The sequence below is a fragment of the Cydia strobilella genome, chromosome Z (assembly GCF_947568885.1).
Source record: "Cydia strobilella chromosome Z, ilCydStro3.1, whole genome shotgun sequence".
In the NCBI taxonomy this organism is placed as follows: Eukaryota; Metazoa; Arthropoda; class Insecta; order Lepidoptera; family Tortricidae; genus Cydia; species Cydia strobilella.
In genome coordinates, this window is record NC_086068.1 from 22,239,150 (window position 1) to 22,255,259 (window position 16,110).

General features: G+C 36.8%; 2 protein-coding genes across 2 annotated transcripts in view; both read left to right on the forward strand.

Moving 5' to 3' along the window:
* Window positions 1-16,110, forward strand: part of LOC134754305 (proton-coupled amino acid transporter-like protein CG1139) — a 522,474-nt gene that overhangs the window by 145,998 nt on the left and 360,366 nt on the right. The window lies entirely within an intron of this gene.
* The window catches only part of LOC134753708 (GRB10-interacting GYF protein 2-like), a 145,443-nt gene that overhangs the window by 44,794 nt on the left and 84,539 nt on the right, over window positions 1-16,110 (forward strand). Inside the window, exons 14-15 of the mRNA XM_063689647.1 lie at window positions 6,480-6,575; window positions 6,797-6,913. Of these exons, the coding sequence (XP_063545717.1) occupies window positions 6,480-6,575; window positions 6,797-6,913 (213 nt within the window). The remainder of the gene's footprint in view (window positions 1-6,479; window positions 6,576-6,796; window positions 6,914-16,110) is intronic.

Below are 16,110 nucleotides of genomic sequence, written 5' to 3' on the forward strand. Positions count from 1 at the left end.
ACGTCATCAAAATGACTCCCGCCTCCTTGCGAATATTGCATTTTGCACCCAAACTATGCATTGCACATACACGTGTGGGGTATTAAACGAAAGCCAATTAAATATTAGGTATATATTTCACTAATACACTATGTACCAAAATATACAATAGTTTAACAGAAATTTAAAAATTAATGAAAATGATGAAAAAAAAACCGATTTTTTGGGTTTTTCAACCAAACCTAAAGTCGGACGTTAAAGCAATGTACTACAAAATTAAAGCTGATGTCTCAAGCCATACACTGATATCAAAATAATCAAAATCAGACCAAAAATGTGCAAATTATGCATCAAAATGTAGGTATTTTCTAGAACAAATGAATTAAAGTTAAAAAAATCGAAATTGGTCATTTTCAGGATAATCCGCATAAGCTTCTAGTATGTTATTAGCAATATAAAAAGGATCATAAAACTGCTGGGAGAGAATTTCTATAGTGCCTGAGTGTCAAAAAATGGCGTCATACATGTGACCGCTGCCGAAATCTGCAAAATCTAAATTATAACTATACCATGAGTCATATATAATGACAATGAAAATTTATTAATAACATTAGGTTACAGGTCAGGGTTGTATAAGATTTGAAATTCGTATAGTATCAATAAATACAGTATACATATACCTATGAGTATATTACACATTCAATTTGTATGTCACAATGTTACAATTATAAGTACATTTTTATTCTTGTAGTTAATTTTATTTAGGTACATCAATAATTTCACCGGAAAAATATTCATCTATGCCATAAAATGGTGATTTTAGTAACCAGTGTTTTAATCAACTTTTAAAATTATGGAAGGAAGGTGCATCCCTGATACTTTTAGGTAGGTGGTTGTATATACGTGGGCCAAGTACATAGGCTGATCGTCCACTTTTCGCTAACTTATGTGGCACAGATGCGAGGCAGCCCGCGTTCTTGTTACTACGCAGATGACGATTTAGATTAACCTGTTTCACAGTAAATTTGTTCGTGTTGGCGTGGGTGAATGTCGCTATTTACTGAATAAGTACACAGGGAAGTGTTAGTATACTGTATTCTGTGAAGTACTGACGAGCAGAGACGTCATCAGAGACACGCTATTGCGCGTACGGCTCGTTTCTGTAATGAGAACACTCGACGCCAGTCAGCGGCTCCACCCCACAACTCGGTGCCGTACGAAATGAGCGAGTGCACAGTTGCAAAATAGCAGCTCCTAACGACGTCCCTGGTCGCAGTTCTCGCGAGACGTCTTAAAGCGTAGCACGCGCTGCCCAGCCTCGCGCACAGATGGTCGATGTGTACGTTCCACCTCAGGCCACTATCGATGGTAAAACCTAATAACTTTATGTCCATAGCTTGACGGACAGCGTCGTCGCCGGCATACGTGGTCATGGGCCTGGATGTGTGGCCATTTAAGTTGAGTCTCATGACGAAGGTTTTGTCTTTATTGAGGGCTAAGCCATTTGTTTCGAACCAGTAACAAAGCTGTTTAAGAGTGTCAGTTACCTTCGCTTCTAGTTGTAGTAGGGACGAACCGGCGACGACAGCTGTGACGTCATCCGCATACAAAAAGATGTCGCACCCTTTTATTATTTGTGGGAGATCGTTTAGGAGGATGCTAAACAGGGTATTTGACAAGCACGATCCCTGCGGTACCCCAAGCTGGTTTTTCATCTCATCAGACCTGATGCGGCCACTATCCCCTACGACAACATGACTCCACGTGTGCTACATCAGACGAAAGGTTATTAAATATATTATGATTCGTTAATACATTATTTATAAAAACAATGTACATTTTAAGAGTTACAAACAAAGAAAAAACACTTTTTATGAAAAAAGTTCATGTATTTATATTTTATAACTCAACTAAAAACGTAACAACAATGTTGCGTATAATATAAAAGAAACCAGTTATTCAACTATACGTCACAGCTTAAATTTTAAGTTTCCGATAAAAACTGTGGAAGTTGTACAATTCTACCTTCATGCGCTCATATTATGTAAAGAATAGTCCTAATTATGGGGTATTAAATGAAAGAACATTACATAAAATACATGAAAACGACATTTTGGAGTGGAATCATAATTTACAATAATCAATCATAATCATACTGTTGGCGCGCTTTAGCTTTTTTTGTACAACTTCCACAGTTTTTGTCTGAAATTAAAAATTTAAGCTGTGATGTATAGTTGAATAACTGTTTTTTTTTTATATTAGACGCAACATTGTTATAACGTTTTTAGTTGAGCTATAAAATATATATACACGAACTTTTCTCAAAAAATGTGTTTTTTCTTTGTTTGTAGCTCCTAAAATATACATCGTTTTTATTAACAAATCATAATATATTTAATAACCTTTCGTTTGATATAGCACACGTGTATGTATGAGTCATGGTATAGTTATAATTTAGATTTTGCAAATTTCGGTAGTGGTCACATGTATGACGCCATTATTTGTCACTCAGGCACTAAAGAGATTGTCTCCCAGCAGTTTTATGATACTTTTTATATTGATAATAACATACTAGAAGATTATACAGATTATCCTGAAAATGACCAATTTCGATTTTTTTAACTTTAATTCATTTGTTCTAGAAAATACCTACATTTTGATGCATAATTTTCACATTTTTGGTCTGATTTTGATTTTGTTGGTATCAGTGTATGGCTTGAGACATCCTCTTTAATGTTGTAGTACATTGCTTTAACGTCCGACTTTTGGTTTGGTTATAAAACCTAAATAATCGAATATTTTTTTTACATAATTTTGATTTCTTTGTAAATTGCTCTTAAACTATTGTATATTTTGGTCCATAATGTAGAAATGAAATATAGAATATTTAATTGGCTTTTATTTAATACCCCACACGTGTATGTGCAATGCATAGTTTTGCTGCAATTTGCAATATTCGCACCGAGGCGGGAGTCATTTTGATGACGTCATTCCGCTGAAGTAGATGGCCGGCGCCGCTGTCTCCCGGCAGTTTTGGAGACCCAGTACCATGCCCAGCAACATACTAAAAGTTGAAAGCGGTTTCCGGATCTGAACTATATTCCCATAAGGCAGTGCACTAGTACTACTTTTGTCCCTTGGACAACGGGACAGAATATAAAATACAAAAAAGTTTATCCACCCAATTACACTTTCATATTGAAATTGTTATGTCCCACTAAATCAGCCATAAACACAGATTTGTTGCACGTATCATATCAAAAACAACGCAGGTATTGCGCGACTCAAAGGAGATTAATGTTCTTATCAAATGTATACTATAATAATGTTACTTCGAGATTGTTTGTATGGCAAAAAGATGGCTATATGTATACAGAGGTCCTTAGCCATTGGACAAAGCCGAAATATACATATGTATTAGGGTATTTAGAATCAGTATACCAAGTATCATAACAACCGGTGTAGCGGTTACGAAGAAATTAACAAATTACGATTTTTTACTTTGGAGTAGCCTGTATGTGTTCATAGCTCCTGAGGTAATAAATAGTATTTGATAGTATGAAACCTTCTTCGACCTTATTGATTGTCTTTTTTATTTATGACATAAATAAGATTCTGACTTGTGACAAATGTCATCATTGCCGCACATTCACAGAACTAGGATGACAAAGAACAACTGTCAGGCTTTAAAAGTGCGACCAAAAATGAAATGCAAGTGTGTGCGTAAATTGTCTATGTGAGATCAAAACTAGTGATGTCAAGTTACAACATATTAGCATAGAGTAACTTATACTAGAGCTGTACTGTCATAGTAAATTTTGTAACCCCAGTAAATTTACTGCCATCTGTCGACACACTTTAAAACTAAAAATGAAGATTTATAAAAATACGATAGAATGTATTTAAATATAGATAAATGATTTTTTTTATTTGCATTAATTATTTTTATGATTTTGACCCATGTTCTTTCACTGATATGCGTTAAAATTGTTAAATAACAAACGAAACCGTCAACGCCATCTATACGACTGTAGGCCAAAACTAGTAGCGCCCTCTGAACGAGAATCAAATTTTCATGATTTTCGAGGCACGTTTTTTCCTTAGACTGTATACATATATTACGGAGTTATATCTATCTTTGATATTAGTAATCTATCGGTGTTTGACTGGTTTATCGACTACTCTTTCAATATTTCTTTTTTATTAAAATAAAATGAATGAATTGAATCCTAAAGATCCTGAGGGATTCAAGTGTGTTACGCCCAAGATGGAAATAATTTTGCTACCATGTGACACATACTGTTTTTCACATCACCTATGAGGTAATTATGACGTTTAAAAATATTATTTAAGGTAAAATAATAATGTGCAATTTTTTTTTAAATAGTGTCCTAGAACAGAAAAGTGTTACTTTGATGAAAACCCCTTTTTCACATCACCAATTCGAAAAAGGGGTGCTAGGAAGGATCAAAGTGGCACATTTCTTCCTTGCTTCCTAGCAGGGATCAAAGTAACACTTTTCTGTTCTAGGACACAATTTTTAAATTTTTTGTACATTTTTTTTATAGCTTAAATAATATTTTTAAAAATCATAATTACCTCATAGGTGATGTGAAAAGCAGTATATGTCACATGGTAGCAAAATTATTTTCATCTTGGACGTAACACACTTGAATCCCTCACTATGCTCAGGATTCTACTTTAGAATCCCTCGTTACTCTTGGGATGCTATTATGCCTTCGCTTCGTTCAGGATTCAATTTACGCCCTCGCCGTGAATATGTCATTTGGCTCCCTTGTGACACAATCAACTATTTCGAATTGGTGATGTGAAAAGATATTATGTAACTCCGTATAAGATAAGTAGTCTAATGAAAAAAAAAGCAAGCAAGCGTTGATAATAGCCGTAACATACTACCGCACCGCACCGTTACAGCTTTAAAGCAGGTTTCTCGTCGTATGCGTGTGTGTGGTGCAACGTCGTTAACACAAACACATGCTAACAGTAGGCGCAAAGAGTTGACTTACCACAGAAAATATTAATTTCGCCACAGAATAAATAATAGTACTACCGTACAGAAAGGAAACTTCCTACAAAACCGAAGTTTGACAGCGGTTCAGGGTCGAATCACGATGTCCCTTTCTAATATATGGCACTATCCCTTTCGGCTATTTAGGGTTGTCAAAATTCAGATCATTATCTTATCTGTGCCCACTGTGTGCACGACCGTGCACGCAAAGGGACGTCAAGTTGTGCCAACCCTAATAATTGCTCGGAGCAATGCTGAGCCGAACAGAGCCGAGTTTTCCCGAAGCTAGGAGTTTCGCACCCCTGATTTCGCGCCTTTTTCTACTGACAAGTTGGATTGGGTGTGTATACGCTGTGTGCAAGTATACGCTGTCTTGTGTTTTCTTGTGTTGGCGGCAAAGTCGTAGAAAAGTGGCTTAAATGTAAGTAAGTACCTACTGTGTTGGAAAGTGAAGTTTAAATTTGCCGCTAAACATGTGCACCTTCAAAAAAGGTATTATAACAATCGTTATTATTTTAACTCGGTTATAAAGGCTAATATCTTAATGATGTGATAATATAGTTAAATATATAATGTACATATTTACCGACAAGTTATCGATACAGTCATATGAACATTTTGTGAAGCCCTAGCGTATAGTAACAGTTTAAGTTTTTACATAAAATATTCCAAATTATTAACTAATATGATGAAATATTAGCACACAACTGAAGAAAAACTTATAATTAATTGTATAAACCGGCTTTTTACACTTTTTATGCTGTTCATTCGACAAAATATCGTTAAGAAAACTTCGCTCGGAATATCATAATTACCTGTGAAATGAATGTTTGCCTGGGTTATTTCGCCCTGTGATACTACAATCCGGCACACTACACGACACCATCTTCACTACATTACTTTATTGTACGTTTTCTTCCTGATTTCTTTTTATTTTCAAGATTAAAAAATACGGCAATGCGCTCCGGGTCGAGTTGGGCCGCCTGTCACTCAAAAATGGTTACGTTTTCTCATTTGTAGTTTGACTCTTTCGCACTCATGGGATGTTCATATACGTGATGGCTTCCCTTTCCCACACTTCAGCTGTCTTTATGCGTAAGCATACATTTTAGGTCTGTGCGCACATTTTCGAACAAGTAGTCAAAAACACTGCCAATGATTAATACAGCATGTTTATTTTTGTTGTCGATCATTGGAATTAATCTGTTTAAAAAAAATTTTTTTTTTCTTTTGTTCTAATTAAAAAAAATATTAACCTTAGAGCATTCCTGAGAAGTAACCCTACGTGGGATTTCAGGGTTTGTCCAATGGCTAAGGTCACCCTGTATAAAGAAGGTAACTAAACCCAAATTTTGTCTCCGAGGGAATTTTTCCTGCCCCAAATTTCTACCCCAATTTCTTCAAAACTCCTATTTGTACTCTACTGTACTACTGTAGTGTATTTCAGACTTTTTGTTTCATCATTTTATAGGACATGGCTTCTTTCTCAATGAGCGGTGGGTTCGGAATGCGCAACCAGGGGCCACACGATTCTATGATCAACTCTCAGCCCGCTCTAGGATTAGATGTAAGTATTCAATATACTATTCGTAATTGAACATTATTTTATAATTCCGAACAATATTGTATTTGTAGGTATAAACTGTTCCAGTGCCAAAATTTAGAAATAATAGGTATAAAAATGGTTAACAATCAAGTACGTTGATGACATGCTCGCGACTAACCACAAACTGTGCATGGCACGTTTTTGTGTAGTTAGTCAATAACGACAATGAATGATTCTTACAGGTGGATTCCTTGTGGGGGCAAACCTCGTCGTCTCCGGATCTCATGTGGATGCAACAGACAATGAATGCCCGAAGCGACATGCGAGTTAATCTGCCAATGTTTTTTTGGGATCAGCAGGTATGGCCATAACGTAACTATTCGAAATATAGTATTACTACGATAGAATAGTAATCACAAAAACTAGAACATTAAACGAGCAAATAAAAAATAATGAATTCACATACACTTCTCTTCCGAACGTTTTTGAATAAGAGGTCCAACAGAGCGGCAATTTTGAACACAAAAATAAAAAATATATACGTTTGATTCAGTGTCAAGATCAACAAAAAACAATGTAGGCAAGAGTGTTATTTGTAGGTATGTACATATTTCATATGAATTAATACGTTGTTTACATACACTTATCGCCGGGGAACCACAAACTCACTAGCTACAGAAAAAAAGCTACATTACTGATTTGACTAAAACCTGCGTATACTTAATCATACCCAATTATAAACGGCGTATCTTATTCAATTTGTACCTAAGAGCTAAAAAGTCCGTTGAAAGCACTCAAATCACTTGCTGAAATACTACATTAATGCCACACCTCATTTACACATATAAATTAAAACGGATTCATAAAATCCAATAAAAATCATAATGCGTTAATTATTTGGTCGTCATCCGTCGATACCCACTATCTTCAGCACCGCAAAGTCCCGAGCCGTCCAATCGTCTTATGTGCATCACACTAACACACCTGTGTCTGACTGGATAAACAACCTAGTAGCCTAGGCGTGCCTACCTCAAAGCTAGACTATCTTCTGCTGTTCCGATTGTTTCTTCTGATATAATTGATATGAAATAATGCCACCATGTTATTGGGGGCGACTCACATTTGACCAAAGCGCTTGTTTTTATCGCCTTGCCTTGCCGTTGGACCATAATTGTGCCTGCACCAAAATGTTCTAAAATGATGTGCAAAACTAGAAAGAATAGATAGACTGATAGCATTTAGTGGGCGGCGTACTTCTCTCCCTGGTTGGCGGTGCGGTAAGGGCGGTAAAAATTTGCGATATATCTTGCTTTCACGTCTATTTTTTTCCTTTCATAACCTATTGTAATAGTACGTTGTGCAGCATGGGGCGATTGGGGCGTAAGTTAAATATTGCAAACGAGAGTATAGTTCAAATGCGACGGCTTGCCGGAGCGATTTATAGACTCGAGTTTGCAATATTATTACGCTCCGAGTTACACACAATGTTTTTCATCACACTTGCGATACAGAAATGAAGTATAAAGACAAAAAACTGTTAATTATAATACTAGAAACTTTATAACTCACTAGGGAAAACGGTTTTTCTATAGTTCCTGCTAAGCCTGCGTGCAATATAATATGTACGATACGATACGATACGATACGATACGATACGATACGAGACGAGACGAGACGATACGATACGATACGATACGATACGATACGATACGATACGATACGATACGATACGGTACGGTACGGTACGGTAAGGTACGGTACGGTACGGTGCGGTACGGTACGGTACGGTACGGTACGGTACGATACGATACGATACGATACGATACGATACGACACGACACGACACGACACGACACGTCACGTCACGTCACGTCACGACACGATACCATACCATACCATACCATACCATACCATAAAAAAAATGTAATAAAAGTATGAAGTTCATGGCCTTCACTAAATTAAAAGGCTACATTGTTTCACTCCCTGAAGTGAGGAAAGTCGCACTTTCCTCACTCCAGGGAGTGACGAAAGTAGGCTTGTTCGAGCTGCTGAGGTGAAAATATATATTTATCTCAAATGACTATTGCTATTGCATATTAGTCGTAAAAATAAGCTTTTTATAAATAGTCTCGCGTTATGATTCTTATGGCAGTTCTTCCTTAATAAAACAAAAATAAATAACTGAAAGATAATCAAAAAGGTCAAAGAAGATTTCATAGTATTCTATGAGGATAAGAGTAATACATTCTGAGGTAATCCCTAGGAGCTACTTACACATACAGGCCGTAGGCAAAGTAGCTAATTGTAATTTGTTAATTTATTCGCTACGCCGGTTGTTATACCGCCGGATACTTTGTATCCTGGTTCTAAATACCCTAATGCGTATGTACGTTTCGGCTTTGTCCAATGGCTAGGGAGGGACACACTGTATAAACAATAAACTGTCACAGGGTTCATCATTCATCTAAACTAATCTAAAGTACCTATTGAACCTATAACCGGTATATAACGTGGTAATCTTAACAAAACGCCAGAGAACATTAATTTATTCTTTATCATTTTAAATGTCAGTACCTATGTACAGTCAGCATCAAATGTAGCGGATCAATCTACGCGTCAATAGTATCTATCATTCTCTATCAGCTTAACCCTTAAATGCATGATTTTTTGTATAACTTTTTAATAAATTGAAATAGATGTGTCATGCTGTATAAAAGTAATAAATGTGATTTTGGATAGCTGCATATTGAGCCACGGACCATCAAATATACGATGCATATATACATCATTATGCATTTAAGGGTTAACAAAAATAGATAATATGTATTTTTTATTACACCGTAACAAATACGTTTGAACGAGAACTGTAAAGATTTTATCCCTATATGCAAAATAATTCCAGGGTGGATACTTTTGGAGCGATGTTTCATTCGCTACTTTTGATGCTGACTGTACAGTCAAGGTCATAAATAAAATGAAATGAAATGAAATGAAATTTATTATTAATAACAGAGTTACACGTCAACATTTTAAATATCACAATATTAATAGCATTTATACAATATTAAGTATATAAATTAATTGCATTTACAAAATTATAGGTTGATCAAAAAAATCTTGATAATTATAAAATAATTCTTGCGACAGCTACTTTTTTAGTCTAGCTTTAAACGCCGCGATGGAAGTTGCATTTCTTACAGTGTCAGGCAGGCGGTTGTAAATCGAGGTGCCTAAAATGTACACGGACCGCTCTGACTTGGCAAGTCTGTGTGCCTCGGTGACTAGCCTATTATGGTGCCTATTACTGCGGAGGTTGTAATTGATGTTAATACCTCTGCCCTTAAACATAGCTAGGTTGTCGCGCATGAATATTGCTACTTGGTTAATAAATAGGCACGGTAGGGGTAGAATCTTGAGATCGCGGAAGATGTCTCGTGCCGGTGCATCGGCCGCCTTGCCGGCCATCGCGCGGACGGCGCGCTTCTGCATAGAGAACGCACGTTTCCAGTCGGAGGCACGTCCCCATAGCTCAACGCCGTACGTCAAGAGCGAGTGCACCGTCGCAAAATAGCACTCTCGCATTGCGCCCTTTCCGGCTGTGCTCGCTAACCGTCGCAATGCAAAGCACGCGCGCCCTAGCCTTCCACACAGTTCATTGATGTGCGCCTCCCAAGAAAGCACGTTGTCGAGCTGGAACCCGAGCAGACGTGTGCAGGTCACGTGCTGTAGAGGGGCACCACCTGCACTCACTCTCATGGTTGGGTTTCTATGACCGTTTAATTTAAATGTCATGTAGCTTGTTTTCTCTTTATTTAAAGCGAGACCGTTTGACCGGAACCACTGGTGCAGTTGTTCCATAACAAGGTTAAGTGCCTCTTCCAACCCCTGTTCAGTGGTCGCACTGACGACAGCCGTGACGTCATCGGCATACATTAGTATGTCTGCGCCTTTTATTGTCTTTGGCAGGTCGTTCAGCAAAATGCTAAAAAGTGTGTTGGAGAGGCATGATCCTTGAGGCACGCCCATCAGGTTTTGTAGTTCGGAGGACACAGCCTTACCTCCATCCCCGATGACCACCTGGGCCCTGCCGGTCATAAATGGGGCATTTCACGTCAAGCGGACAGCAAAAAAATTGTCAGGTTCTGGATTTTGTTCATAGTTGGATTAATTGGACCTATATGTGAACTAAAAAATTTGGCATCATTACTTTTTTAATATATTGCTTTGTTAAAAATTTATACGCATTTAAAAAAACTACAAAATTTGAGGAACGGATTTTTAAAAAAATATTATTGCAATTCATTTAATGGATTTAATAATAACTAAATAGTGATTATTTGAGAATATTAGTTGATTTCCTCGAAAATATATAAAAAAAGTTTTTTTTATCTTTTTTTCATATAACAAACCGGAAGTTAGTATTACACTTTCTGAGGACGTCACTTTCTGAGAACGCCACTTTCTGAAGCCCTCGCTTTCTGAGTACGTCACTTTTATAGCATAGTAAGATTAAAGCGTATACCTGCATGAACAATGGATACCAGCAATCATATACGCTTAAATATTACTTTGCTATAAAAGTGACGTACTCAGAAAGTGACGAACTCAGAAAGGGAGGGCCTCAGAAAGTGGCTTTTTCAGAAAGTGACGTCCTCAGAAAGTGGTGTTCTCAGAAACTGACGTACTCAGAATGTGAAGAACTCAGAATGTGACAAACTCAGAATGTGACGTACAGAGAGTGACATCCTCAGGACGTGACCTAACTCGAAAGTGACCTCTTAAGCATGTGTCATACCCCGCCTAAACCTAGCTATAGTTATTAAGTTACCTCTAGCGTTTTGTTAAAACATAAACGTTTTGTTTTCAGTTCCAAGATATGGTTGATCAGAGATAGCGCTACAAGGCACTAATGATTTGCTTTTATACATCTTAACCGATGAAATATTGTTTGTTGCTTTAATTCCGTTACGCAAAAGTAAAAAAACCTGTAATTGCCCATTAAAGACTGCCACATAGAACTACCGCTCAGTACGGAGCGTCGCGCAGTACTTTAGAATTACTTCATGAATTTTCAAAACCAACCGAGATGCCGTTATAATTTTTTTATAGGACATTAGTACACCATAAGCTACATTACTGTGTAAAAATAAAAATAAAAAATAAATGCGAAGTTGGAAAAAAAATATATTTAATACTAACTTCCGGTTTGTTATATGAAAAAAAGATAAAAAAAACTTTTTTTATAAATTTTCAAGGAAATCAACTAATATTCTCAAATAATCACTATTTAGTTATTATTAAATCCATTGAAAGAATTGCAATAATAATGTTTAAAAAATCCGTTCCTCAAATTTTGTAGTTTTTTTAAATGCGTATAAATTTTTAACGAAGCAATATATTAAAAAAGTAATGATGCCAAATTTTTTAGTTCACATATAGGTCCAATTAATCCAACTATGAACAAAATCCAGAACCTGACAATTTTTTTGCTGCCCGCTTGACGTGAAATGCCCCAAATGACAGTATTAGTTTGGAGACCGCGCCTCGGATACCGTAGTGAGCCAATTTGTCTGCAACTAGTGCGTGGTCCGCCGTGTCGAAGGCACGCGATAAGTCGCAGCAGATGACAGCTACGTATCGTCCCGCCTCGCGGGCGCGCAGCACACAGCGCACCACTTCTCGCACCAGGTGTGTAGTGGACCGGCCGTGTCGGTAGGCATATTGGCTGTCGGATAGGGTGTTTCTTGGTGCCCAGAAACTGAGTAATCTGTTATTTAACCCTGCTTCAAAACATTTACTAGGGCCTGGGACCAAAGATATGGGACGATATGATTTTATAGTGGATTTTTTTCCTTTCCCTTTATAAAGTGGACATATTTTGACCTTTTTGAGACACTCCGGATTCACACCTAACCGCATGCAGTTATTAATATGCAGTTATATAAATATATATACATTCCCAAAGTTTCAAATATGTGTACGCTCTTACACCTTAGACAATAAAGTCGTGTTCACATACTTTTGAACCATTTGTCTGGATCGATATTTTTGGCTTCGACTGTACACAACAAACGCTATTTTTTTTTAAACAGTTCGTGTGTAGTCTTTATTGTTTTGAATTTCCTGATAATAATCTAGAATTCTAAACGCACTATTTGTGTAAATTATACAACACGTGACACCAGCTAGCCAGCTACTGCTACAAGTTGAGAATAGGCATGATGACAGTAATTAAAAGTCACTAAAATATTATATTTATTTAATGAAATTTTGGTCGTAGAATACGAAAAACGCATTTATTTTATTATATTTGGCGATTGATAAATGTTTTGTTAAAATAAAATTACAAAATACGCAAGTCCGCCATGATTCAGTGCCATCGGTGGACACTTGAACACCAATCAGAGCGAATGACGTCACGTTCATGTAAACAAATATCAAAAGTACTGAAAGTACTGGTTCTCCTATGGTTCTCTTGCTATTTTATTTACGATTTACGGATTCAATTTAAGTAGTTTAAACCGAATATTAACTAAAAAATTATAACTTGAATTATGGAACAAGGATTTACTAAGGCAAGCAGTGCTAATTTGCCTAGAATCGATGTGATGATGCTTGGAGTTTTTACAATCAAACGAAGACTTTTGTTCAGCAGAATTTAGAAATGTCAAAAGTTCCTTGTAAGTACATTAAACAATATTTATAATTATATAAAAATCATACTTATTTAAGTAATTAACTAAATCCAAATCCTGTAAAATAGCTTTTTTTGTGTATTCCATAGCAGGTTAACATTAGAATGTATCATTGTCTATTAAAGACAACACTGGTGTAATTTGAAACCTAACCTCAAAAACCTACTCTCATGCAACTTTTATATTAATGTTACGCCTCAAACAAGATATATACTGTTAGGTATAGAAACTAAAAAATAAATTAAATACTCACATCGAAATGATCTTAGCAAAAATAAAGATGAGTCTTAGGCAATACGCCCATTGTCTCGCCTTGCAAGTTTAAGCCACTTGTTTCGTGTTGTTTTATTGTGTGGAACATGCACAAATAACTTATTATGAGTTGTTATTGACGTATTATTACACTGGGGAACCGCACAACATTTATACACTTTGGTATTCATATTTAATAATTCAAATTATTTAATAAGCTTTTAAGGAACGTTTGTTTATATGACCTTGACGTCACTAGGGACGCCATGACACTTACAAGCGTTTTGGAGCTAATTTTAAATCTTAAAAACTAAAATGTAGTTTTTTCCTACTAAACCTTAATGCAGAAATATGTAATTCATAGTATTTATGATTCTTAACATTATAGGACAGTTTTTCAGAATCTGTCATCATGCCTATTGTATAACATTTTTGTGTTAATTTCCTAAATCAACTATGTTTATTTGACGTGAAACGTAAGGTGAAAGAAAGTCTTTAAAAAGTACTGCCCGCGCGCCAATTCCGTGCATTCGGAGGTCGAGGAAGTGGGAGGGTGTGCGCCGCGCCCGTAAGTCGCACCACACCCCGCACTCGCCCGGAACCAGTGTTGGCAACGATAAGAATGCAGGTTTATCAAGTCTTGTCGATTCAGTCTACTAGTGTAAATTTGCTTGTAGCTACAAATCTAGATTGTACTCTAATTTCAATAGAAATGTTGTCAATTTGTTAGAACTTTTAATTTAATCGATACACGTAATTATTGCAAAAAAAAATTTGAATTTTTATTCATTAATTTTTAATATAAAATCGACTTTAATTAGTTTAGTATTTAAATTGTGTTTATTACCTTCGTTTTTTTTTGGCGTGAGAAAGACGATTTATTTTTTACCTCAGCAGTTCGAACAAGCCTCACTCCAGGGAGTGACGAAAGTGCGACTTTCCTCACTCCAGGGAGTGAAACAATAGTTATTTACGGTACAAGTGCGGGAAAGAGGAAATTCGAAACGAGTGGCGATAAATTAAAACACGACCGCAGGGAGTGTTTTAAGTCGACACGAGTTGCAAATTACCTATTTACACGTGTATCGTACAACGTTTCACAGTACATACGGCCCTTTAAACTTTCGACATATGCACGAAAAGTGCTCTTTTCCGCACTAGTGTGAGAAAGTAGCACCATAATGTACTGTAAAGTATGTTTTTAATTTAGTGAAGGCCATGAACTGCCACTTCATACTTCTATTACAAATTCGTTTTTTTTTTCTCTATTACTCTGTGTAATTCGAAATACATTTTAACCTTTAATATGTTCTCACTACTGATGTGAAAAATTATATGTGCAACACGAGAGCAAAGTTATTCTACATCTCGTGTTTTTGAGTCCCTCGCTACGCTCAAGATTCTAACTTAGAATATTTCGCTTTCTCGGGCATCAAAATAAACACTCGCAAGAAAAACCAACTTTCCTCTCTTGTTGCACCAATAACTATTTATTTTATCAAAAACATACTAAGTAGTTGTTGCGAACGCAACCTTTTATTTGTATAATGCAGTAGCTAAACGCAGCCGTCGGGCTCGCTTACTATGCGAAGGTTTATTTAAAAGCACCAATATGAGCGCTCCACATAACCTGTATCGCGGCCAATTAGAGGCACCTAAATTTAGACTACCTTTTTACTATTCAAAATTAGCTTAATCACTCTTGCATCAGCCTCCATACCATTACCACCACTTCTACACCTTTAACCCCTTTAACCGTTTTCGTCAACTGTACCCTGTACCTCGTAACCAGCACCTATATATGCAAGATTAACTATAAAACTCCCGTGAGACTCAAACATATTAGATTATTTTAAACCGGGTCACTCACGGGGGTTTAAAATAATCTAATATGCAAGATTACACGTTTACTTCAAATCGAAGTCTTTTTATTTGTCGTCGAGACCTGCACGGCGGCTACTTATGCATATGTGCTGGTTACGAGTTACAGGGTACAGTTGACGAAAACGGTTAAAGGTGTAAAAGTGGTGGTAATGGTATGGAGGCAGATGCAAGAGTGATTAAGCTAATTTTGAATAGTAAAAAGGTAGTCTAAATTTAGGTGCCTCTAATTGGCCGCGATACAGGTTATGTGGAGCGCTCCTATTGGTGCTTTTAAATAAGCCTCCGCATAGTAAGCGAGCCCGACGGCTGCGTTTAGCTACTGCATTATACAAATAAAAGGTTGCGTTCGCAACATACTCCCGGGCGTTGAGACTTGAGAGACTCAACAGAAATCAAAGAAGAAAAATTCAAATCAAAGAAGAGAAATCAAAGAAGAAAAATAAATTATGTAATAGGGAGGGGGCACAAGTTATTATAAGCCCTACGGATGACTCCTTTCTTCGTCCGTATGTCGGCGACTCTGGTGACGTTGTTCGTGCCCGGGTACAGCTTCGTGACGCGTCCCAGCAGCCACAGGAGAGGAGGAAGTGCGCGGTCCTTGACTAACACCATATGTAGCCGCCGTGCAAGTCTCGACGACAAATAAAAAGACTTCGATTTGAAGTAAACGTGTAATCTTGCATATATAGGTGCTAGGTTACTAGGTACAGGGTACAGTTGACGAA